Genomic DNA, 22740 nt, shown 5'->3' with positions numbered 1-22740 from the left:
CAGACACCGGCACCGCCGCTTGTTGCCCGGCAACGGCGGCGTCGTCAGCTCGCCCGGTTCCTAAAGGAAGCGGAAGTGACGCACGGTGAAAGGTGGGCGGTGCGGCTCCTCTTTCTCTTCCGGCCTGGGCGCCATCGCTGTGGTACCTCCGGTAAGTGGGGCCCGGACGCCGCATCCGCCGCCATCCGCGGCCGGGGCCGGGCCGGGGGCCGCGGGGCTCCGGCCGTGACTCCCGCTCGGTGTCTCCGCAGACATGGGCAAGTTCATGAAGCCGGGGAAGGTGGTGCTGGTGCTGGCCGGCCGCTACTCGGGCCGCAAGGCTGTCATCGTCAAGGTGAGAGCGGGGCCGCGGGGCGCTCCGGGGGTGTCCCCGCAGCGGCAGCTCCGCGGTGCCATCGTCCGCCGCTCCCGGTGTGTTACAGAACATCGATGACGGCACCTCGGACCGGCCCTACAGCCACGCCTTGGTGGCCGGCATCGACCGCTACCCGCGGAAGGTGACGGCCGCCATGGGCAAGAAGAAGATCGCGAAGAGGTCCAAGATTAAGTCCTTCGTGAAGGTTTACAACTACAACCACCTGATGCCCACCCGGTGAGTGCGGAGCTGCGGGAGCCGCGGGGCTGCGGGAGCCTCGGGGCTGCGGGAGCCGCGGGGCTGCGGGAGCCTCGGGGCTGCGGGAGCCTCGGCTGCTGCCGGCATCGCTGTTCTCCTGCGCTCCTTGCAGGGAACGTGGAGCTCTTGAGGCTTTTCGTTGTAGGACAGGGTAAAAGTGGGGCGCAGAACGGGCTGGGGTGTGAGGCTGAGGGGAAGTATTGGTGATCATCCAAAATAAAGCAGCCGGTTCCTTCCTCTGCCACAGGCAGAGCTGTCATGGCCTGGATGTGTTTCTTCCCATCCCCTTTGAGCTCAGCTGGAGCTGCCTGTCCCACACACAGCCTGAATTCCACATTACTGGGTGCTCGGGTGGCTTGGTGATTCCCTGACCTGAGAGGCTTTAGGAGCTGTGGTTGCTCATCCCAGCTCTTGTCCCTGCGCTGCCGTGTTCGGCTGTGTTCACCTCTGTGCTCAGTGCCATAACTTTTCCCAGCATTGCTGCTCTCTCATCCAGGTATTCCGTCGATATTCCACTGGACAAAACAGTGGTCAACAAGGATGTGTTCAGGGACCCTGCTCTAAAGCGCAAAGCAAGACGTGAAGCCAAGGTGAAGTTTGAGGAAAGGTGAGTTGGAAGTTCATCTCTTCATGGTGTCACCTCCCAGGCCCAGGTTGGACCCTTCTGCCCCAGCTTCCTTGGATATATGTTGGGTTGAGGGAATCTTTCTCTGTTCCATGAGCTTGTGGGGTGTCTGCCTGGGAGCTGCTGTGGTGGGGCAGGGAACACTTTGCTGGTGTTCGGGCAGTGCTGCAGCCTTGGGCCAGCACCAGCAGGGCCTTCAGGTGATGGTGTGTTGGCATTGCGGTGCAGGTGTGCCAGGGCTTGGCCCAGGAGCGTTTGGGTTGATGATGCTTCTCAGTTTCTGTTCAGAGGCTCCTTCATCAGCAGGAGCAGCACTTTTAGGGGGGGACCTTCCAGAGCGTGGGCATCCTTCATGATGAGAACAAAGCTGGGAGCTGACCTCTTCCCTTGGGAGTTGGGATGTGCACAGCAGCTCTGGCTGTAGTCTGGCTGGAGGACATGGGCTGCATTGCCCCTGGGGGAGCCTTGGGGGCTGCGGACTGCTTGGTTGTGACTATGGGAGCATTTTGTGACCTCCGTGTCTTCCTGTTTCAGGTACAAGACAGGCAAGAACAAGTGGTTCTTCCAGAAGCTGCGATTCTAAAGGTGTGACCAGGTTGCATCAATAAATGTTTATTAAAATCCATTTTGTTTTGTTGCATAAAAGAAGCGGCAGTGTTGGGCCTTTTCCTCTGTGGTGCCAATCATAGAACAGGGTTGGAAAAGACCTTAAGATCATCTGGTTCCAACCCCCGTGCCATGGGCAGGGACACCTCACACCTAAACCATGTCACCCAAGGCTCTGTCCAACGTGGCCTTGAACACTGCCAGGGATGGGGCATTCACAGCTTCACTGAGCAACCCATTCCAGTGCCTCAGCACCCTCACAGTAAAGAATTTCTTCCTTATATTCAGTCTAAACTTTGCTTGTTTTAAGTTTTAACCCGTTATCCCTACAGTCCCTGATGAAGAGTCCCTCCCCAGCATCCTTACAGGCCCCCTTCAGATACTGGAGGGCTGCTACGAGGTCTTCATACAGGAGGTGCTCCAGTCCCCTGATCATCCTCGTGGCCTCCTCTGGACTTGTTCCAACAGTTCCATGTCCTTTTTATGTTGAGGGCACCAGAACTGCACACAATGCTCATTACTGGTCTCCATCTGGACACAGAGCCCTTGACCACAACTCTGCATGTGGCCATCCAGCCAGTTCTTTATCCACTGAGTGCTCCACCTATCAAATTGTTGTCTAATTTAGAGACAAAGATGTCATGCAGGATAGCGCTGAATGAATGCCTTGTACAGGGCCAGGTAGATGATGTCTACTGCTCTACCCCTGTCCATCAGTTCCATATCTCCATCATAGAAGATCCTCCTGCTCTGTGGTCGGGGAGAGCTTTGGAGCATTTAGGGTGTCTGTGGAAGGTGTGGGACTCTGCTGGAGCAGCTCTGCTCCTCTCCTGCCCAGGGGCGAGCAATGTCCTGCTGCTGCTGGGAATCCCCAGTGCCCAAACTGGTGTGCATGCGGATGCAGGGGCAGGCCAGACGGCTCCCGGTGTCTGTGTGATGTGATGCCATGTGCTGATGTGCGACTGGGGGTCCCGTTTCGGGCTGGCTCCGTGGGTGCCGTTTGCCGCACGGGCCGCGGGGAGGCGCCCGTCGGGGCTGCTGCGGGAAGCGGAAAGGCGGGGCCGGATACGAAAGTGAAAGTGAAAGTGAAGGGTCCTGGTCCCGGTCCCGGCCATGGAAGCGGAGGAGGTGAGGGCTGAGCCGCGGGGCTCGGCGCAGGGCCCCGGGCCCCCTCCCCTGACACCTCTCTTGCCTGTAGGAGTCCTTCGTGCAGCTGCCTTGCCCCTCGGGGTCCGTGGTCCTCAGCGCCGAGCACCTCCGGCAGGAGATAGAGCGCTGGAAGGTGCGTCCCGCTGCGAGCTCGGGGTCCCTCGGTAACCTGGGCTACGAGTCGGGAGTTAAGGGGGTGAAGGGAGGCGGGGCTGGGGCTGCCCGGAGCAGGGCTGCGGGCTCACTGATGGAACCGCTCCCAGGAGCTTTGCAGCGCTCTGGAGCAGGACCATGTGGAGCTGCAGACGGCAACGGCAGCTGTGAAGCAAAGGACGAGAGAGCTGAGGAAGGAGAGAGAACGGCTTTATGAAACCTTCAAGCAGCAACAGTATTTAGACAGAGAAGAAGAGATCTGCCTCCAGGTTGGGGACCAGAGGCAACGTGGGCTGGGGACGGTGGCACTTGGGTGGAGGGGACACGTCGCTGGGCACAATGCTCTGAGGTCACTTTGCACCCGGTGGAGGTTTCGCAGGGCACCACATCAGGCCTGTGCCATGCACTGGAGGGCTGTGACCCCCCAGGGTAGGGCTGCAGGTCATCAAGAGCAGAAAATCAGTGCAAGTGGAGCTGTGCCCAAGCGTAGGGCTGTGCTTAAGGGCAGCATGTGTGTCTGGGTCGTTCCCTTGCTGCCTCCTCTTTCCTTCATTGCAGGACAGCATTTTTCTAGCAAGGGAATTGAAGAACACGCTGACGAAGAGGCATCAGATTCTGACCAAGACACTGGAAGACAAAAGGAAGATGGTCTTCTGGAAGGATCCAGAGATGGTAACTGTGTGTGTGGGCACCCATGTCTGCTGGCACGGGGCTGGACTGGCTGCAAGCGAATGATGCTGGGCACCGTATGAGGACTGGCACAGCTCCTGCCAGCGGGTGGCTCCCGTGACAGGACCAGAAGCTCCACTGGCTTTGGGACTTCAGGCACAGCCAGACCCTGGGAGAGACTCTGTTGAAGCTCTTTTAGCTGTTTATAGGACAAGGGGTGTTGGGTTTACACTTAAACAGGGCAAGTTCAGATTAGAAATAAGGGAGAAGTCCTTCCCTGTGAGGGTGCTGAGGTGCTGGCACAGGGTGCTCAGAGAAGCTGTGGCTGCCCCATCCCTGGCAGTGCTCAAGGCCAGGTTGGACACAGGGGCTTGGAGCAGCTGCTCCAGTGGAAGGGGTCCCTGCCTGTGGCTTGGAACTGGGTGAGCTTTAAGGTCCCTTCCAATCCAAACTATTCTGTGATTTTGAGCCATGAGCTTGTCTCTAAGTCTGGATTGCCAGGGACAGGCCCTGTGCAGGGTCCAGTCTTCTGCAGGTGCTGTCTGTATGCTCAAACCTAGATGCTGCCTGTCTTGCCAGAGAAGAAGATGGCATTTAAGGGACTTGTGACAAACAAGGATCTGAACAAACTGAAGCTTACCCCACTGGTCCACTACCCTTTGCAGGGTGGCTCAGCTCTCATCACCTTTGAGGAGGCAGAGGGTAAGAGTGAGAAGAGCCCCACCAGAGCTGAGTGTTGTGGTTACTCGACTTTGGAGCCTGCCTTGCTTCCCTTCCATGGGCCAGGCTTTGGCGCTCTGTCCCCTCTGCCAGCATTGTGGAGGTTTTGCCCTTTCCCCACAGTGCTGCCCCATATCCCAGCCTATGGCGTGCTCGGGGCAGGCATCAATCCCCTGTGCTGGGGGCTCTCCCTGCTTGCAGTGGCTCAGAGGATTATAGAGGCAAAGGAGCACACGGTGCAGCTGAGCTGTGGGGAGGAGCTGGAGGAGCTGGAGCAGTGCAGAGTGCGGGTGCAGGCAGCGCCAGTGGATGTACTGCTGCCATCTGCCCTGGAGGTAGGTCCCAAGGGCCTGCAGCTCCCCGTTGAGCTGCCCAGGGCATGGACCAGCTCTGCTCTGTCACCATCATGCCTCTGCTGGGTCCCCAGCACCAGCCCAGTGCGTCGGTGTCACAGCTCTGACGAGTATGGGCTACCCACAGATCAGGCTCACTCAGAGCAGCAGGAGCATCATCCTGTCTGAGCTGCCAAGCGGGGACATCCCCGAGGAGGCACTGCTGGACAAGTTGGAGGTCTTCTTCGGCAAGGCAAAGAACGGGGGTGGTGAGGTGGAGAGCACGAAGCTCCTGAACAACTGTGGCCAGGCAGTGCTGACCTTCGCAGAGGACAGAGGTGCGTGGCTGAGGGCTGAGCACAGGTCATGTCCTGGCAGCAGATGGAGCTGTGTCTGTGGGGAGCCGGGAAGGCAGAGCAGGCTCCGGCTCCCCTGTCCCTCCTGAGGCTGCTGGTGCCGGTGAGCTGAGGCTTGGCAGTGCCTCAGTGTCTGTGCCAGGGCTGTCACCTCCCCAGGATCCCAGGGGGGCTTTGGGTTGATCCAGGGCTTTCCTCTCCCCTTTCCCCCCCCGGCAGTGGCAGAGCTGCTGATTGAGAGAGGCCGCATCCAGGTGCCCTTGGGGAAGCAAACATACGAGCTCAAAATATCCCCGTGCGTGAGTGGAGAGGTTTCGAACCTGCAGGTAAGAGCCCGACCCCTGGTGCCGGCTCAGGGCCAGGCAGAGCGGGGGGCTCCTGAAGCCCCACTCTTCACTCCGCTCTGCCCAGCTCCAGCCCTCCCGCTGTCCCCGGACCGTCCTGCTCTCGGGGATCCCGGACGTGCTGAGCGAGGAGCCCATGAGGGACATGCTGGAGATCCACTTCCAGAAGCCCAGCCGCGGCGGGGGGGAGGTGGATGCCCTCGGTTACATCCCTGCGGGCGGCCGCGGCGTGGCCGTGTTCACGGAGGACGCGGAGTAGCGGCGATTAAACCGTGTGCAGGCAGCGGCGTGTCCGTGTGCTGGGGCCGGGAGGGAGGTGCGGGCTCGGGGCGGAGCCGGGGCCGGGGCCGTTTCTCTTTCGCTTCCCGGAGCGGCGGGGCCGGAGCGGGGCTGGGGCCGGTGCGGGCGCTCGGCGCAGCCATGGTGAGCAGCACGGTGCGGGTCGGGGGGCTCCCCCCAGACCTGCCCCCCGACAGGATGGTTGACAAGCTGACCATCCACTTCCTGCGCTCCCGCAACGGCGGCGCAGAGATCACCGACGTGCAGGTGGTGCCGGGCGGGCGCCAGGCTTGTGCCCTCGTCACCTTCGAGACACCGGAAGGTAACGGCCCCCCGAGGGACCGGCCCTGGGCTCTGCCCGCTGCCGGACCCCCCTGCCCCGTGTGGTCCTGGCAGGGGCGGTGCTGCTGTGCCTCAGCACGGGGCTGGGCTGACGCTGGTGCTTTTCCCACCCAGTGGCCCAGAGGATCCTGAAGGTAAAGAATCACATCCTGTCCATCGGAGGGGAGAATTACCCGCTGGAAGTGACGGCGCACACCGCAGAGCTGAGCCTCGATGAGGTAGCACAGAGCAGACGTGGCCATGGCATCCCCACTGCTGCTGGGCCTGTGCTCGGGAAAGGGAGACCTCGTGCCCTCCTTTAACCTTAATTAGACTTAAGGCAAATCCACTTTTAACCCTAGGCAAAGGAGGAATCTTTTCCATGCTGGTAGCACAGGGACAGTGGGACAGGCTGGACATGTGCTCCTTGGTGTTTGTGCCTGTTAAAGTGAGGGTGAACAGTCAGGTTGGAGGGAAGGAGCACTTCTCCCTAGCCCATCTGGTGACAAGTGGGGGATCCTGTTAGTGCCCTTGTGTATTGCTCCTGTGTCCTGTTCAGCACAGCTTTGGAGAGGGATTGGTGCTAGGAGGCGCTGGGGAGTTCTTCCCTCTGTCTGCAGTTTCAGCAGAGAACGGCAGTAACCTCATCTTGAGCACTGACAACAGGGGCATGGGAGTCAGCCTAGCACTGCAGACCTTTCTGCAAGCCCGTGGTGCTTGAGGGTCTGCATCTGAAGCTCGGGGAGAGAAGGAGAGCAGCTGCATTCCAGAGGCAGGAGGGACAATGGGGTTGTTGGGTGTGAGCTGTGTGCAGAGCTGTCAGCATGCAGACGTGGAGCTGCAGCTCTCTGCGATTTGCCCCTCCTGTTCCTTGCTTGCAGAAAGCTTTTGACCGTGTGTACAAGGTCCAAGAGCTGCTTGGGCTCCCTGGGGCTCTCAGTCCTGCCTGTTGGCTCCCATCCCCTGTGAAAGCAGGATGCTGGGAGGTGTTTGGGTCATGTCATCTTTCTGCCATAACAACACAGGGGCTGTGGCAAGCAGCACTGGGTGCATCTGCCTTAGAAGGGGGTATTTTTCATCCTTCTTTCATTCCTTTGCTATCTACTTGCAGATCTTCTTATATGCTTCTGTGATAGTTGACTATGGCAAACTTCCTACTGGAAAAGCCCTCTTGAGGAACCTGTATAAAGGCTACAGCAATGTGCAGCTCAACTTTGACTCCAAGAATACCCACTGCATAGTCAAGGGGCCGTTCACTGAGCTGCAGGCCTTCAGCAGAGAGCTGCTGGGCAGCCTGAACCTCAAGAGCCAAGCTGCTGGAGAGATCCTCCTGCCAGATCCCAGCCATGTGGCCAAAGAGACCAGAATGGCTGATCCACAGCAAGAGCCCGACTCTGCTGAGTCAGCACAAGACACAGCAAAGCAGCCGAACTGGGACCAGGCATGTGAAGACGCAGGTACAGCTCCATCACCCTGGGGACCTGTGGATGGGAAAGCTGTGGAGCACCTGGAGGACTTTTCCCTAGTGATGGACTCAGACATTTACTTGTACATGCAGAGGTTCTGTGCTGCCAAGTACCAGGGTGTGCTACAGCAGCATCGGGTGGATGTGGTGGATGTCAGCAGTGATGGCATCACCACGCTGTACTTGCAGCCTGCTGCGGGGATGGCTGGGGACACGGCTGCCTTGCGAGAGGCCTGCTTGGCCCTGCAGGAGCTTTACCAGCAGCTGGAGGTGAGCTTGCGCAAGGAGAAGATCACCAAGGGAGGACTGGGTATGGACAGCCAGGCTCTGAGGGCACTGACACAAGAGCTGCAGCAGCTGTATCCCCAGTTGCTCTGCCATGAGGATGTGAAGCAGCTTTATCTTATTGGAAACCTTGTTGATGTTTCTGAGGCCAAGCAGTATCTTCAGGATTTCAGTGCCAGAAGAGGTGCTGCACAGGCCACGGCCAGCAGCTCCCTGCCCTCACAGCCAACAACCTCCCACACCACAGAGGATGCACTGCACAAGCCCAAGGAGCCTGCAGGCACCTCAGCCTCAAGGTTCAGCCCAGGCAGGCCAAAGCAGGGACGTGAGCTCAAGCTGCCTGCCGGCTTCAGCACCATGAAGGCTGAGAGGTCCCCTGACCCCCCACCGGTGGGGCAGGCACTGCCTTCTGGTAAACACCCACTGCAAACAGGTGCTCTAAGTCTAGGTGACCTAATGGCACGGACCCAGTGGTACCAGCCTGGTGGCTCTACAGCAGCTGTGGATTTGGGCTCAGCAGCAGAGTCTCAGCAGAAGGACCCCAAAGAATGGGAGCAGATGAAAGGAGGTGCCAGGCTTACAAGACACGAGGCTCTGTCTGCCTTTGGGGGCAAAGACAACAGAGACTCTAGAGGCTCAGGTCCCATCAAGCACCACTCACTTGCTGGCACATCCAGTGCCTTTGACACAAGGACCTCTAAACCCTCTGAACCCAAGGCTCTTCTGCAACATTCCAACAGCTTCTCCCTGCGAAGATTAAAGGAAGGAGAGAAGCCGCAGGACACACCCCGGGCAAGCAGGGGGGATGGAAGGGTGAGGGACTGGATGAGCCTGGACTCTCTGAAGCGGTCCTGCCTGAAGGATATCTTCCGCCCTGCTGTCACTGAGCTGTGCAGCAATGGGGGGGTGCAGCTCTCGGAGCATCGTGCTGGGGACTGCACTGTGCCGACGCTGCAGGCAGAGGACAGGGAGAAGCTCAAGGGAGAGCTGATGTTTGTCCAAGGAGCTCCTGTGGCCCCAGAGGCAGCCAGGAATCAGGTTAGTGACAGCAGCACCTCCATCCCCAGCCTCAGCATGGACCAGAGCTCCCCTGCAGATCCGGGATGCGCATCCTCAGCAGCCAGTTATGCAGCCCTGACGTGGATTTCAGCAGCACAACCCAAACCAGAGCAGGAGCTCGGGCAGATGGTGCAGTCCCAAAGCCTCCAGCACCTAGCCCCAGCCCTGCTCTGGGGCCAGCAGGAACCCCGCTGCTCTGCTGGGGAGCACCCACAGCACATGTGAGAGCTGCCTCCATGAGACCATAGAGCCTGTACCGGGAGGAACACAATAAACAACGTTTACCCCTACAGTTTTAGGGGTTGGTTATGCCTTGTTATCACCCCAGGCACCTGCTTCAACCTCAGCTGGCTACAGAGACAGCCAGACCCAGAGGAAAGGGCAGAGAGCAGCTAATGGCTTGCTACCCAAATATAGGTGCCCTCTAGACCAGGGTGTTAGAGCATCACTGCAACAATGAGTAACCAGTGAGCAGTCCTCCTTGAGAGGTGTGTTCTCTCCCTTGGGAAGTAAACTGACTGTACCCATTTGCTGCCTGCCTGGGGAAGGAAGAGGCAGAGGGGTCATTCCAGCAGCAGATTGAGCAGCAGACCATGGGCAGGGTGGGTTGTTATGCTTTTAATTAATATCTGAAACACATAAGGCATATGGTAACATCAGACAGAAGAGCATTACACAGCATAGTCATGTAAACAGCATTGGCACACTTGCTTTCTGTCCAACTTGGTTACACGCACAAAGCGGAATACAAAGATTTGCCATGTGGCTGTAGGATGAGTTTCACTCAGGTCACACTCCAAACCAACACAACTCGGACAGCACAGACCACACTGGATGGTGTGAGAGGCTCAGTCTAATGCATTTCACATCATGCTCGTGTAATACTCGCCAGTCCACTCGGCCATCACCAGGGCTTGGCACACTGGAGCCTTCATTAGACAACAAGTGTGGGTTCACACCTCTGACAGCAGCTGTAAGTGGGCCAGGATCCTGCACCAGTTAAAGCCTGAGGCCCATGGTGCTTCCTACTTCTCCCTGGTCAACCGATTCCAGTTTAATACCATTGTCCAAACCGGTACAGCTCAAAGGTATCTGGCAGGGGTCATGCTCCTCTATGCAAACAGAAGTTGCGACACAGGTGAGCTCGGGAGAATCCAGAGTCAGAAACATGGCAGAAGCAGCCTGGTGACAGCAAAGGGGTTGCACTTTGTCCCAGACCAGTCCGGGAAGGCACCTGCAGTAAAAGGCACTGCACAGGCACCCCTGCACTGAGCAGCCACAGCAGATAGGGCTGGGCACACTGCTCCTGCCATGAGCTGCTCACCTGGACTCTTCACCACAACCTCTGGATCAGGCAATCAGCAACAGAAACACTAAATGGCACTTGTTGGAGCTGGAATGTCACCCTGCTATTGAGCACAGCAAGCTCCTGTTTCCTCACTCTGCCCTAAGCAGTTAAGCAACAGTGAGGGGAATGATTCTGATCCTGGGGTTTCGTTTGGTTTTTGCTTTGGTCCTTAGTACACAAACCTGCTGGTTAACATTGAGTTAAGACACTTGGGGTTGTTGTACATCGGTTCTATACTTCTTAGCCCATAAAATGTCCATTTAAAAAAACAAGGTAAAAAAAAACCCCAAACAAACCCCACCTAAGAAGAACCAACCCCAACCCATAGAGGGGAGCAGTGGGAGTGAGGCGGTGGAGAGCAAGGTTACACTTAATCCTGGCTTTCTGTAGAAAACACTGTTGCTATCAAGGGACGTAAACCAGACAGTGCTAAACACAAACCAACAGTAACTGCTCAGCACTCCGGCCCTGATAAGGGCTTCAGGAATGCGCAGGGAGAGCACATGAGCAGCTACAGGAAGGGAGTCGAGAGCTGGAATTGATTCCAAGGCAGCAGATAAAGCCTTGCTCAAGGACTGCCTAAAGCCGAGCAGCTGCCCTGGGGGAGACAAGGGCTCGATGGAGCTCCTCTGGACTGGGGAGCAGGGAACCACAGCCTGGGAAGGCTGTAACACACGAAAAGGGAGCGTCTCATTCACGGCAAGTCAGACTACATCACTAGTGTTCACAAAAGAGAGCTAGCAAAAGTCGTAACTGGTTTTTGGCAATACTTTGAAAGGCCAGAATGGAAAAGGCTCCAGTGACTTCCTAGTCCTTACAGGCATGTAGAAGAAGGCACCGAGATACTGTTTTCTGAGGTGGAGCACAAGGCAGCACGGCAGAGGTGTCCTATGGGAAGCTGCATTGGGATGGACAGCCTGTGAGAGCCTTTCTATGCTGCCTGATCCAAGAGCATCCAAGTAAGGCACTGAGCACACGCTTGGCCAAGAGTAAAGCAAGGAGAGGATGTTACTAGGACAGACAGTGGGAGAGTGCTCCCCTATTCCAAGTGTGCAGCACCTGAAGGTGTGCAGGGCTGTGAGCACACCGCTCCTTCCTCAAGGTGAAGTCCAGTTTCTCAGAGGAACTCAGAGGTCCAGACTTCCCATTTGAGCAACTTAAGACAGTCCTTCTGTTGTCAGACCTGGTAAAGCAGCGTTAGGCTCTGCTGGACTGAACCTGAATTGGCACGAGAGGGCAGGCTCAAAGGAGAAGCAGCAGGATTTTGGATTCGGAAAGGTTCAAAGTTGTGCTTTTGAGTTTCATTAGACCATGTTTGTGAAGTTCACATATGGAGCACAAGAGATGGACTGACAAGGATGTGTGACAGGCTCCAGCCTCCTCTGAGCTCCAAGGGAATGGGCTTGGTTGAACACTTCATGGGCCAGATGCTCCCACCATGGCAGAGGCCAAACAAATCCCACGAAGCCTTCCCACCGCAGCTCCTGTCATGCCCCCATGATGATGGGCAGCAGGTACACAGTGGGGAAGGGGGGGTCCTCAGGCAAGGGGGGCTACCACAGATCAGATTTGACTGGGGTACAAATAGAGCCCTGCCAGAGAAGCATTCTGAGGTGGTCCTGCTCTGAGCAGCAAGCCTGCAGCCAAGGAGTCTCCCTAGGGTCAGGGTGCATCCAAGGAAGCTCCTCAAGGTCAAAGCCCTCCCTTTGTCAGGTGAGTGACTGCACGTTTTGGAGCACTGGCCACAACCTTAAGAATGAATTCTCGGGTCAGAAGCGCAGTGACAAATCCGTGGGACACCCAAATCTGCCCACGATGGAGCTTTAACTGAACAGCAGCTTTCATTTGGTCTCAATGTATTGAAAAGCAGCAGTAGAGCCAGAGCAGGGCCCCCAGAGGCTGTGTCTATGCTCTGCTAAAGAACTAGGGCCTAAGCACCTGGAACAGAACACTGACAGGATAGAGCTGGAGCCTCCTCACCTGCACAGGAACCCCAGCCCTGCACAGAGCTGCTCTTCAGCACATGGGGTCCTTCACCCCCTCCTTGGGGTTTGGGTAAGCAGGACTCCCAGTAGCAAGGGTTTGCCACAATAGGGAGCTCTTCTTGGTGCCCTCACGTTTACCTTTTCAAATCCGAAATGAAGCCTAAAAGCCTGCAGCACCCACAGCCCATGGCACAGCCTCAGGCAGGCACAGACTGCACCTCAGTCTGCTCAGGGCTGGAAACAGGGTCCAGCAGGAAGAGGAAGCACCACCAGGATAAGCGCTCACAGGACTGGGCTCGAGGCTCTGTACAGCTCCGCTTCCAAATGCACGGAAGAAAGAGAGGAGAAACTGGAGCTCTGGCCTGGGAGGAGCATCCCAGGCAGCTCCTGAGCCCTCGGTGTTGGAAGAGAGCCCACGAGTCCCATGACTTGCAGTTTCAGAGGAAGAAGAGTCAAGCCCTGCTGCAGCACTGAATCACGAGCTGAGAGCAGCTCCGAGTGGATACCTATCGAGCTAGCAAGAGGAGGATGGAAAGCACTGTTTCAACTGCTCAAGATGCCCAGGCCAAGAGGCTTGGCAGAGCTGAGCTCTTTACCATCTACAGCAATAACCTGGCAATAGCTCCAATGGGCAGGGCTCGCAGGCCTGGTTCTTGCAAGTTACTCCCCCAACTGCAGCCCCTCCACAGCACACACCGAAAAGCAAGCATTAACGGGCTTGGTTTGTTCCCATCCTGCTAAAGTCTGGTTCAACACTGCAGCCCTTGGAAACACAAACACGAGGGTGAACTTTAGCCTTAACAATACCAGCTTGGAGCCCAACATTACTAAAGCACAGAGCCAACATCAATTGTTCCAGTCATTTGAGACACAGTTGAGTCCTTATGGTCTCTAAAAATCAGACACAATTTAGATCTCCCTATGCAGTTTGGAATCAGAAAATGGACAAGATCAAGTTACCCAATTGGAACTTCTGTGTTCAGCCACAGACCAGCCTGTCAGGTTATCTGCTGACTGCGCAGAGAAGTGACTGCAAATGAAGTGTGAGATGCCCTAGACTCCAGGATGGTCATTTAGAAGGCAAAGACAACATGGGCTGTTATAAACTGACTGGTGTTAGAGGCCTATGAAAGCAGAGGGAAGAGTGTGGTTAGTGTAAAGAGAAGAGTAGCCAGTGCTAGAATGAAACTGGGGCAGCTCTGCTTTTGCTCTGGCTGTGGAGGAAACTTCCCAAGTCTGGCCCCATCTGTCAGCACAGGACCAGGTTCTGTGGAGAGCCTTGGCAGCTCCTACAGCATTTAACACCTTGTCTCTACAGTGATGGGCTGTGCAGTTCTTAACCACCAACTGCTGGAAGCTCCACCTGCACTGCCAGGGGAAAAGGAGGGGAGTTTGGGAACTTGGTAGAGAAACAAGTGATGAGTAAAGTGTATGAAAGAAGCAGGCTTCAAACCAGACAGCGAGGGCAAGGGGTCGGTCACAATGAAAGCATGCAAACCTCAGCTGAACATTAAGCACGATGTTCTGGTGAAGATGGAAGCTACTGATCTGTCCATTTCCAGGTCCCAAAGAGATCAAGGAGTTAACCCACGAATTCATGATCTGCACCCATCTCTTCTCCTTAGTTCTCTTCTTTTTTGGACTCTTCCTTGGGTGCTTCAGGAACCAGGATGACCTTCCCAACATTCTTCTTCTCTTGCATCTGCCTCATGGCATCTGCCACCTGGAAGCAACAGGAACCCTGTGAGACCCACACCCGCCATGCACTGGCCCTTCCTGGGTGCCTGGTCCACCCAGACTAGTCCAGGGGCCATCCAGGGGCAGCTTTCCTGGCAGGGTGCATCTTGGACAGAGTTGGGCAGCTCCCCCAGTCCAGGGACATGATGAATCCCCAGTGAGAAACTGTCCTCATGGATTCACAGAGACCAGCTCCAACAGGAAGAAGGATGCTCTGCAAACCATGAAGAGTGAAGTGCACGTCTTCACAGCTTCCTTTCCAGAGGGGGCACTGCAGAAACCCAGCCAACAGCCAGGCAGAGCCCCACAGAACAAACATGCACAGGGGTCTATTGTTATTAAGCAAAACAGCACCTGCGCCAGGCCTGGATTCATCAGTTTTCCTTAAGCACTTGTGCCAGACAATGGGTATAAACACTGATTGTTACTATGTCCTACCCCAGCATAGGATTCCCAAGGGGAGAATCTGCCTGGATACATGGATGCATCAGCACAGAGCAGAGCTGCTGAACACTGCCCCTCCCAACATCCTCATTCTGCTTCCCTGCCTGGGCTCTGTCTCCCTGGTGGAAGGGCAGTAGCATCATTCCCAGCTGTCTGCTCTGTTACAGGCTGCAGACTCAGGGCAGTTTCCAGTCTGATGCAGAACCCAGACCCTCTCTGGGCTGCTGCTGCCCATGGAGCACAGCTGAGCACCTGCCCTATTCCATAGGGATGCTGTCTGGTGCTGCCCAGATCTGTGCACTGGAGCACAAAGCCCAGCCCCTTTACTCCCCCTTAACATCTTAAGAGGACAAGAGCACTGAATACCCGAGGACAGATGGTTATTAAACATCTGCAACAGCTGAGCCCCCATGAGCAAGGTCTTCACACTGAACCAGAGCTCACTGTGCAGAATACACTCACCCAGTAATTTCTGGGTGCTGCAACCTATATGTTAACTCAGACTCACCTGATCAAAAGGCCATACAGAGTCTATTTTGGGCTTGATTTTCCCTTGACTGTAAAGGTTATCCAGCTTGGATAGAACACGTCCAATGAGCTCAAACTCTTCCTCCATGGAGCCCAGGTCATAGCCACACACAGCCTTGTTATGATGGAGGAGCTGCAAGGCATTGATACTGAACTGGTTCCACCAGGTTTTAGCCATAGCCACGAGGCTCTTCTTCTGCCCAGTGAGCAGGTTTGCTACCCCTAAAAAGAAAGGAAGCCACAGATGAGCTGGAATGACCACAACCCGAGAGGCAGCAGGCACCCCATGGAACAGCTCAGACTATATGCAGGGCAACAGCTAACCAGAGTGATGGAGGAGAGGCAAGGACTGGATCACACCAGGATCAGCCCATTTGACCTCCCATGGAAGCAGGAACCTGCCTCAGCCTCAGGGACACAGAACTTGGACCATAGGGCACCCATAAATACCAAAATCCAGAACAACTTCTCTCTTGGGAGGGCAGCAGCAGCACAGTGGGACTGGCAGAGGCAAGAGAGGGTCACAGGTCACATCCAGCCAGGCTGGCAGGACAGCACCCCCTTCTAGAGCCAGGCTTCCTCAGGGGAGCCACACGCTGCAGCAGCAGGGACAGAAGCCGTACACTGGTGCATGTGTCTGGAATCCCACTGGGGGTTGTGTGAGGGCTTTGTCTAGGGGACAAAATCACAGTGTTCCAGGCCTGGGGAATGGAGAGATAAGTATTCAGTAGCCTCAAACCTCATCACCCACACATCCTCTGGCAGAAAAGCAAGGCTCTATTAGTGCTGTGCATTAAGTCAGCCTGGACAAAGCAGCTGTGCCAGCATTCCTCCTGAGGACATTCCAGCTTCCCCTGCAGGCACTGGCTCGTCCTTGGAGAGACATCTCAGCATGGGAGGGAAGAGCCTGTGAGCAAAGCTCTGAGAACACAGCACAAACCTCACTCCCCTCAGGCAAAGCTTCCTAAAGACCTTTGTGAAATCCCAGCACTACACGCAGCAGTGAGCAACAGGCACAGAGCATCCCGAGCATCCCATGCAGATCCACAGCACGCTGCCATCACACACTCCCCCTGGGGCAGGAGCAGGGCTTGGGGCACACTCTGCTCACACTCACCGTAAGTGATGAGTTTGCCCATCGGCTTCAAGAGGTTAAATGCTTTGGATGTATCAGATCCTCCCAGGGGATCCAGGACAATGTCAACACCTAGAAGGAATCGAGAGTAACCGGGAGTTTCTTTGCACTGGAGACACACGCAGGACGGGTGTACGAGTCCTCCAGCACCCAGTACCTTTGGGAGAGATTTTCCGGACCTCCTCTGCGTAATCCATCGTTCTGTAGTCAATGGGGTGAGCGACTCCGCTGCTCCGGAGTACGTCGTGCTTGGAGGCAGATGCTGTGCCAAAAATGGTGACGTTTTCTACAGTCTTGCACAGCTGGATGGCAGCAGTTCCCACACCACCTGAGAACAGCAGTGAGAAACACTTAGAGGCAACATCCCCAGCTGGCAGGAAAACCCCTGGAGAGGTAAATTATCCCTGCTTGGACTGACGGCACAGCACCAGGAGGGTATGGAACAACCCGATGCCTGTGACACACCGGTGGAGACTGACCCCAGCTGCTGGGAAATGGGGTCAGTCCTGCCCTGTTCTGATTGCTTCCTCCCTATAGGACCTGTTCAGAGGCTGTACACTGAAGCCAAGAGTCTCAGCATGGGCTGGCAAGGACTATTTACCTGCAGCCATGTGGATGAGGACACTTTGGTTGGGTCTCAGGTTTCCAAAGTCAAACAGGATCATGTAGGCAGTGATGTAGTTGACAGGAAGAGCAGCCGCTTCCTCGAAGCTCATCCCTGCAGGCATCAGGAAAGTCTGACGGGCTGGAACGTTCACCACTTCTTGCCAGAGCCCTGACTTAGCCAGGACCATCACCTTATCACCAACCTACAGTCAAACAGAGGACAAGGTGGTCTGAAACAAGGCCAGGCTTGCAGAAGACATCACACATCAGGGCCAGGCACACACGTGTCTGTGGGCACTGCAGCACCCCGTGGTCCACTCCCTGGGCACCAACACCAGGGCACCTCCTGCCATGGACCCGCATGTAGCAACAGACCCCCAAGGAGTTCAGATGGGGCCTGTGTCCTGCCCTGGGAGCAGGAGTCTGAGCACTGAAACATCACTGCTGCCCCTTGTAAAGGATCATTCTGCCAACAGGCAGGAGGCCTGGGGGATGCTTAACAGGAAGAACCCTGCAAAACGCATGTCCAAGCTTAGAAAAACCTCTCAGGTCTAAACCTCAAGCCTGGAGTCTGAGGCATCCCCAAACATCTGCTCTTAATGCCACTGGGCAAGAAACATCTGCTCACTCTGCGACTGGAAAGATACAGCAAACACAGCAAGCAGACAAGAGGCAGAGCCACAGCAGTGAGCAGAAAGGCTCCTCAGCTTGTGGGGCTGGCATTTCCACTTCAGTCAACCCAGACATTTTCCTGGAGGGAAGGGAATCACCTCTGAGCATCGGGTTTTTGAGACACTTCATTTTCCTCACTGTTCACGGCAGAATCGTTTTAAAGCACAACTGCAGGACCCTGAGAGACGAAGGTCTGGGATGTGCAGAGCCAACCCTCCTGTCCCCTGAGGTGCTGGAAATGCAGCAGCCAGAGCCTCGCAGACCACAAACCCAGCACCAAGAGCAGCCAACCTGCTCCTGCCTGCACCTCAGCACCCTCGGAAGGCTCTTGACAGCCCTGCAGCAGCTTGAGGTTTCCTTCCACATTTGTGGAGTTTAAAAGGATGTTCACAATGTGTTCCGGAGCACCACAGTCCTGCTCTAGCTCAACATCCTCCCAGTGCTTGCCACCAAGAACGGTTTGTACAGAGAATTATGGAAAGCTTTGGGTTGGAAGGAGCCTTAAAGCTCATCCATCTGCAATGGGCAGGGACACCTCACACCAGAGCAGCTGCTCCAAGCCCCTGTGCCATGAGCACTGCCAGGGATGGGGCAGCCACAGCTTCTCTGGGCACCCGGTGCCAGCGCCTCAGCACCCTCCCAGGGAACAGCTTCTGCCTCAGAGCTCATCTCAGCCTCCCCTCGGGCAGGTTCAAGCCATTCCCCTTGGCCTGTCCCTGCATCCCTTGTCCCAAGCCCCTCTCCAGCTTCCTTCAGGCTCTGCCGCCCTTTGTCCCGGGGCTTTGTCTGCTGCGGGGCTGCGCGGCCGGGGAACCGCGCCCCCACCCCCGCCGGGACCGGGACCTCTCGGGGCCACCGGGGCCGCACCTGCGGGCGGTGGGGCGGGGCCACCGCAGTGCGGCGGGGAGAGCCGAGCCCCTCCGAACCGAACCGAACCGAGCCTCCCCCCCCTCACCTGCCGGTCCTGGACGCCGTCCCCGAGGGCGCGGACGACGCCGGCGCACTCCATGCCGGGGCAGACGGGCGGCGGCGGCAGGCGCTCGTACAGCCCCTGCCTCGCCAGCAGGTCCGCGAAGTTGAGGCCGCAGGCGTGAACACGCACCGAGACCTCCCCCGGCCCCGGGCCGGTGCTGCGCCGAGGCTGCACCTTCAGCTTCTCGTAGCCACCGAAGCCCGTCAGCACCAGCGCCCGGTGCTCGGCCGCTCCATCGGCGGCCGCCGGCGGCTCGGGGCCGGGGGCCGGCTCGGGGGCGGCGGCAGCGGCGGCAGCCGGGGCCGGTGCGGCGGACATGGCGGAGCGGAGCTGCGGGAGCGGATGCGGGAGTGAGGCGGCGGCGGGCGGCGAAGAGCCGGGGCCCGGCCGAGGGCGGGGTGGGGCGGAGCGTGCGGTTGTGCTGGTGGAGCAGCCCAAGGGCCGGATTCCTCTGGGACACCCGTTCAGATGCGGCGGCGTCTGCCCGAGATGCTGCAATTACTGTAACTGCTGCCACTGGTGCGGAGGGGTCATAAACATCGCTCCTGGGAGCCCTGAAATGGCTGCGGGAGTGGGAGCGGACGAGAGGGAGGAGTGGAGCTCCAGTCCGCAGGAGCTCGAGCAGAGCTTTGGAATAGAGCTCTAGGAACTAAAGACTGATAAATAGGATGTGGAGCGGTTGGAGTGAGTCCTGAGGGGGCCACGGGGGTGCTGCGAGGGCTGGAGCAGCTCTGCTCTGGAGCCAGGCTGAGAGAGCTGGGCTGGGGCAGCCTGGACAAGAGAAGGCTCCTGAAGGGGAGAGCTGAAAGCAGATCCAGGGCCTAAAGGGGCTGCAGGAAACCTGGAGAGGGGCCTGGGACAAGGGATGTAGGGACAGGCCAAAGGGAATGGCTTTAACCTGACACAGGGGAGCCTCTGGCTTTGGGATGCACCCTGTGCTGGCCACCCTGCCTAGGGCTTTGTTCCACCTCCCTTTACTTTCATGCAGGACTCTCCTCTCCTCTGCTCTCAAGAAACTGAACAAGGAACAGGCAGGAGATAACAAAGCCGTGGTGGGTCCGCAGACAGCTGCCTGTGAGAGCTTGGCCTTTGCCCCTGAGCTCATTCACGATGGACCCCCAGCAGGGCCAAGCCCACAAAAGCCTCCCCTCATCTGTTGAGTCAGCCTGGGTCCCCCCTGGGCCAGGGGCTGAAAGTGCCTTGATCCATCTATCTGGGTTCATGTGAACTCAAGAGTCCTCCTGCCTTTGTTTTGCCTTTGCCTCACCTGTGTTGGCAGCATTGGGATGCACACAGATGAGATCTCCCAGCTGTATCACACATACAAGGATGCTGTGCCTCCTGGGTGACACTGTGCCTGTATCACAGTAAATTACATTTAGATTTGACAGGTAGAGCAGCAGGTAGAAGAAATGTGACACAACCCCTCAGACGTTCCTGCCACTCACAGCCACGGTTCCCTGCGCTGCTGTTTTGACCACAGAGACAATGGAGGTGATTGCCAAGTGGTAACTGATGCTCAGTGAATGTGTCCTCATGATGACAGCAGACTGAAGAAACCCTTCCAGCACAGCCTATCATTGCCACAAAGAGCACTGCTGAGGATGCTTCAGCATCTTCCCCTCCACAAACCCAAGCTGCAGAGGCTGAGGATGTGCAGCACAAGCAAGCAGTACGGCTGGCAGGAGGCTGGTTTCCTGGTGTGCACAGAACAGCATCCCACCATGTCCTCCTCTGGAGGCAGGCACCTTTTCCACTGCGGTCCTTGCAGAAATCCTGTGCAATGAGAATCCCTCTCCTTAACTTCAACCTTCCACCGCAGCATCAATAATTTACTGACAATGGCAGTCCCAAAATTACAGGCTTAGCGCATCCACATGCTGTGCACCCGTGAGGAGCCGATCGTTTGGCCAGCATGTCTTCCCTTGCTGAAAATGCACAACCTCCTTCCCCTCAGTGTGCTCATTGCAGCTTGCAGGGACGGGGTAACCATAGGACATGGTGTGTGTCTTGTGAAGGGAGATGGTTTTCTCTGCACCACGGAGAACTGCTGCATCTCAGGGGCTGTGCCACACACACGGCATTCCCTGGGCTCACCCCAGGGATGTGGGCTGCTCTACAAGGAAAAGCAAGCGTGGTGCTGAGGCACAGCAGGGTGCAGAGCCCTCACCCAGCTGCTGCTGCACTGTGCTGGGCCTGCTGGAAGGAGGACTAAAAAGGAACGCCCAGTTTGTGTTCATGATGTGCAGTTCATGTGTGACATAAATGGAAAAGAAGCTGAAGTTTTGCGAGTTCATTTCGGTTCATTCCCACCCTCCACCACTCTCCATGTGAAAAAGAACTGCAAAACTAAAAATACTTCATTTTGACGAGTGCTTTCAAACACAAAGGTGATGGACATCACTCCTACTGCTGGAGAAGCTGTTCCCTCTGAGCCCCTCAGCCAGGCTCCCCTGTAACCCACAGCAGCAGTGCTGGGAGCCACTGGCTCTGGCTTAAGGAGCACAATGGGCAGGACCGTGCACATCCTGCACCCAGGGCAAGGCCAGTGCTGGCTGGAAGCTGCATTTCAAGTAGCCAGATGCAGTGTGGGAGGGGATGTGTGTGATGAGGAGGTTTCCACACCCAAGGGGACAGAATCACAGAATCAGCCGTTTCCCTCCTCCCACCCTGACCCTCTTTATTTGCCTTTGGTGCTGCCCATCCCTGCACAGGGATCAGTCCGCAGCCAACCTCTGGAGTCCCCCAGACCCTCCCATGTCCTTCAGCTGCTGCTGGGCCTGATGGATCCTAAGAAGTGTCCAGAGAGCAGGGGAGAAGGGAGCCGCTCACCTCCAGAGGTGCTGCAGAGGCTCCACATCACTCTCCATAGAGAGAAATCCGCAGCTGTAACTGAGGTATTGTGCTTCCCACCCCATGTGTGCGCCGACTGCAGTCCTGCCAGCGGAAGTCTTGTCAGCTGAATGCCTCCTTGCTTTAATCCCTGAGATTGCTGAAGGATGCTGCTTTCATCTGATACCATTTATGGACTCTTATAATGAGTTTTGGCTTGCTGAGATAAATTAATGTGCTCAACCAGAGGTGTAAACTTCATTAATGGCAGCAGTGAGTCAGATCAGCGTTATTCTAGCACAGAATGTAAACAGGCTGGACACATGAAAGGGGATTTGGCTGTTGGGTTGGCTTTTTTCTCTCTCTTCCTTTTAACCTTCCTAATTGCTGTTGATTTGTATCTTTTCTGCTCTGTGTGTGTGTTCAAACTCCACTGCTTTGCCACCTCTTCATCTTGCAGTGGAAACCATCAAATAACACACCATTCAGGACTGAATGATGTAACTGCTGCGTGTTAACAGCTACACGCTGCAGTTCTGCCTGGCACGTTTCTAGCTCTTTCACATATTTGACAAGTCAGACAAAAAGATACTTAAGATCTGACGAGAAATTACAGTGTGTCCCTTATTCCTGTCCCAGGTTTTTGGCTTACCAGTGGAAATAGGATGTTGCAGTGGTTGTCAAGGACCAGGCTTTGAGACTGTGCGAGCATGAGAACAAGATGTCACAGGCTCCACGTTTCAGGCTGTAGGTCCTCAGTAAAGGTTGCCTTCCCCCGGTACATTTCCCTATTACAGATCCTGAGGATGTTTTCTGGTTCCTTTGTGTAGGGAATAACACAAACATAACACAATAAAGCTAATTCCTCATGGCAATTAGAATCCCAGAGAGCATGGATCAGCGAGGGATGGGCTAGCCACTGGAGAAGCGTTTTGAGGAGCAGACATGCGAGAGCCATCTGTCGCCTCACCAGACGTGGTGACAGTCACAGCACGTCTCTCTCTGCATCCTACTCGGAGCATTTACACCGTGACTGAAGGTTGCCAGGATTCAGCAAGTGGCGCCTGCCAAAAGGTGCATTGCACCAAATGGAGCACAGGGCTCGGCACTGACAGTGCCCCAAGTGGCTCCAAGCAAAAGGCGCTCGCAGCTGCTTTCCGTCCCCGAGGAAAGCCCCATGTGGCTGGCAGATTTACAGCGCTCTGGAGTGTTGTATTGATGTATGGATCACTGTGATATATATTAATAGAATTTAATACATATTTTATGTACTGAGAGCAGTCCTGAGGAGAAGGAGTTGCGGGTGTTCGGTGATGGGAAGCTCCCCATGACCTGGTTTCAGTGTGCACTTGAGCCCAGAACCCCCCCGTGTGCTGGGCTGCACCCCCAGAGCGTGAGCAGCAGCTCAGGGAGGGGATCCTGCCCCTCTGCTGCGCTCTGAGGACCCCCCCCCCCCCCCCCCCCCCCCCGCAGCCCTGATCCAGCTCTGGGGCAGCAGCACAAG

The 22740-nt window shown here is 56.3% G+C and overlaps 4 protein-coding genes across 4 annotated transcripts; 3 read left to right on the top strand and 1 right to left on the bottom strand.

Moving 5' to 3' along the window:
* The first annotated feature begins 4 nt into the window (after nt 1–4).
* Nucleotides 5–1863, top strand: RPL27 (ribosomal protein L27). Its single transcript, XM_005139854.2, has 5 exons — nt 5–151; nt 252–334; nt 423–592; nt 1110–1220; nt 1773–1863. Exons 2-5 carry the CDS (start codon nt 254–256, stop codon nt 1819–1821), a joined length of 411 nt encoding a protein of 136 aa, XP_005139911.1. The 5' UTR covers nt 5–151; nt 252–253; the 3' UTR covers nt 1822–1863.
* Nucleotides 1864–2898: 1035 nt separating this feature from the next.
* On the top strand, nt 2899–5854 carry LOC101870295 (interferon-induced 35 kDa protein homolog). The gene is made up of 9 exons (XM_005139875.3): nt 2899–2972; nt 3043–3126; nt 3257–3415; nt 3705–3818; nt 4376–4517; nt 4737–4870; nt 5016–5205; nt 5443–5549; nt 5635–5854. Exons 1-9 carry the CDS (start codon nt 2958–2960, stop codon nt 5824–5826), a joined length of 1137 nt encoding a protein of 378 aa, XP_005139932.1. The 5' UTR covers nt 2899–2957; the 3' UTR covers nt 5827–5854.
* Nucleotides 5855–5980: 126 nt separating this feature from the next.
* LOC115945773 (uncharacterized) lies at nt 5981–9268 on the top strand. The gene is made up of 3 exons (XM_034070144.1): nt 5981–6168; nt 6303–6406; nt 7279–9268. The coding sequence occupies exons 1-3, from the start codon at nt 5988–5990 to the stop codon at nt 9199–9201; spliced, it is 2208 nt and encodes a 735-aa protein (XP_033926035.1). The 5' UTR covers nt 5981–5987; the 3' UTR covers nt 9202–9268.
* Nucleotides 9269–9574: 306 nt separating this feature from the next.
* On the bottom strand, nt 9575–18722 carry VAT1 (vesicle amine transport 1). Its single transcript, XM_034070146.1, has 6 exons — nt 18387–18722; nt 16755–16962; nt 16311–16481; nt 16136–16225; nt 14999–15240; nt 9575–14032 (listed from the first exon to the last, which is right to left on the bottom strand). The coding sequence occupies exons 1-6, from the start codon at nt 18720–18722 to the stop codon at nt 13931–13933; spliced, it is 1149 nt and encodes a 382-aa protein (XP_033926037.1). The 3' UTR covers nt 9575–13930.
* Nucleotides 18723–22740: the final 4018 nt, after the last annotated feature.

Source organism: Melopsittacus undulatus, chromosome 17 (assembly GCF_012275295.1).
Source record: "Melopsittacus undulatus isolate bMelUnd1 chromosome 17, bMelUnd1.mat.Z, whole genome shotgun sequence".
Lineage (NCBI taxonomy): Eukaryota > Metazoa > Chordata > Aves > Psittaciformes > Psittaculidae > Melopsittacus > Melopsittacus undulatus.
This window is presented reverse-complemented; position numbering and strand designations above follow the sequence as displayed.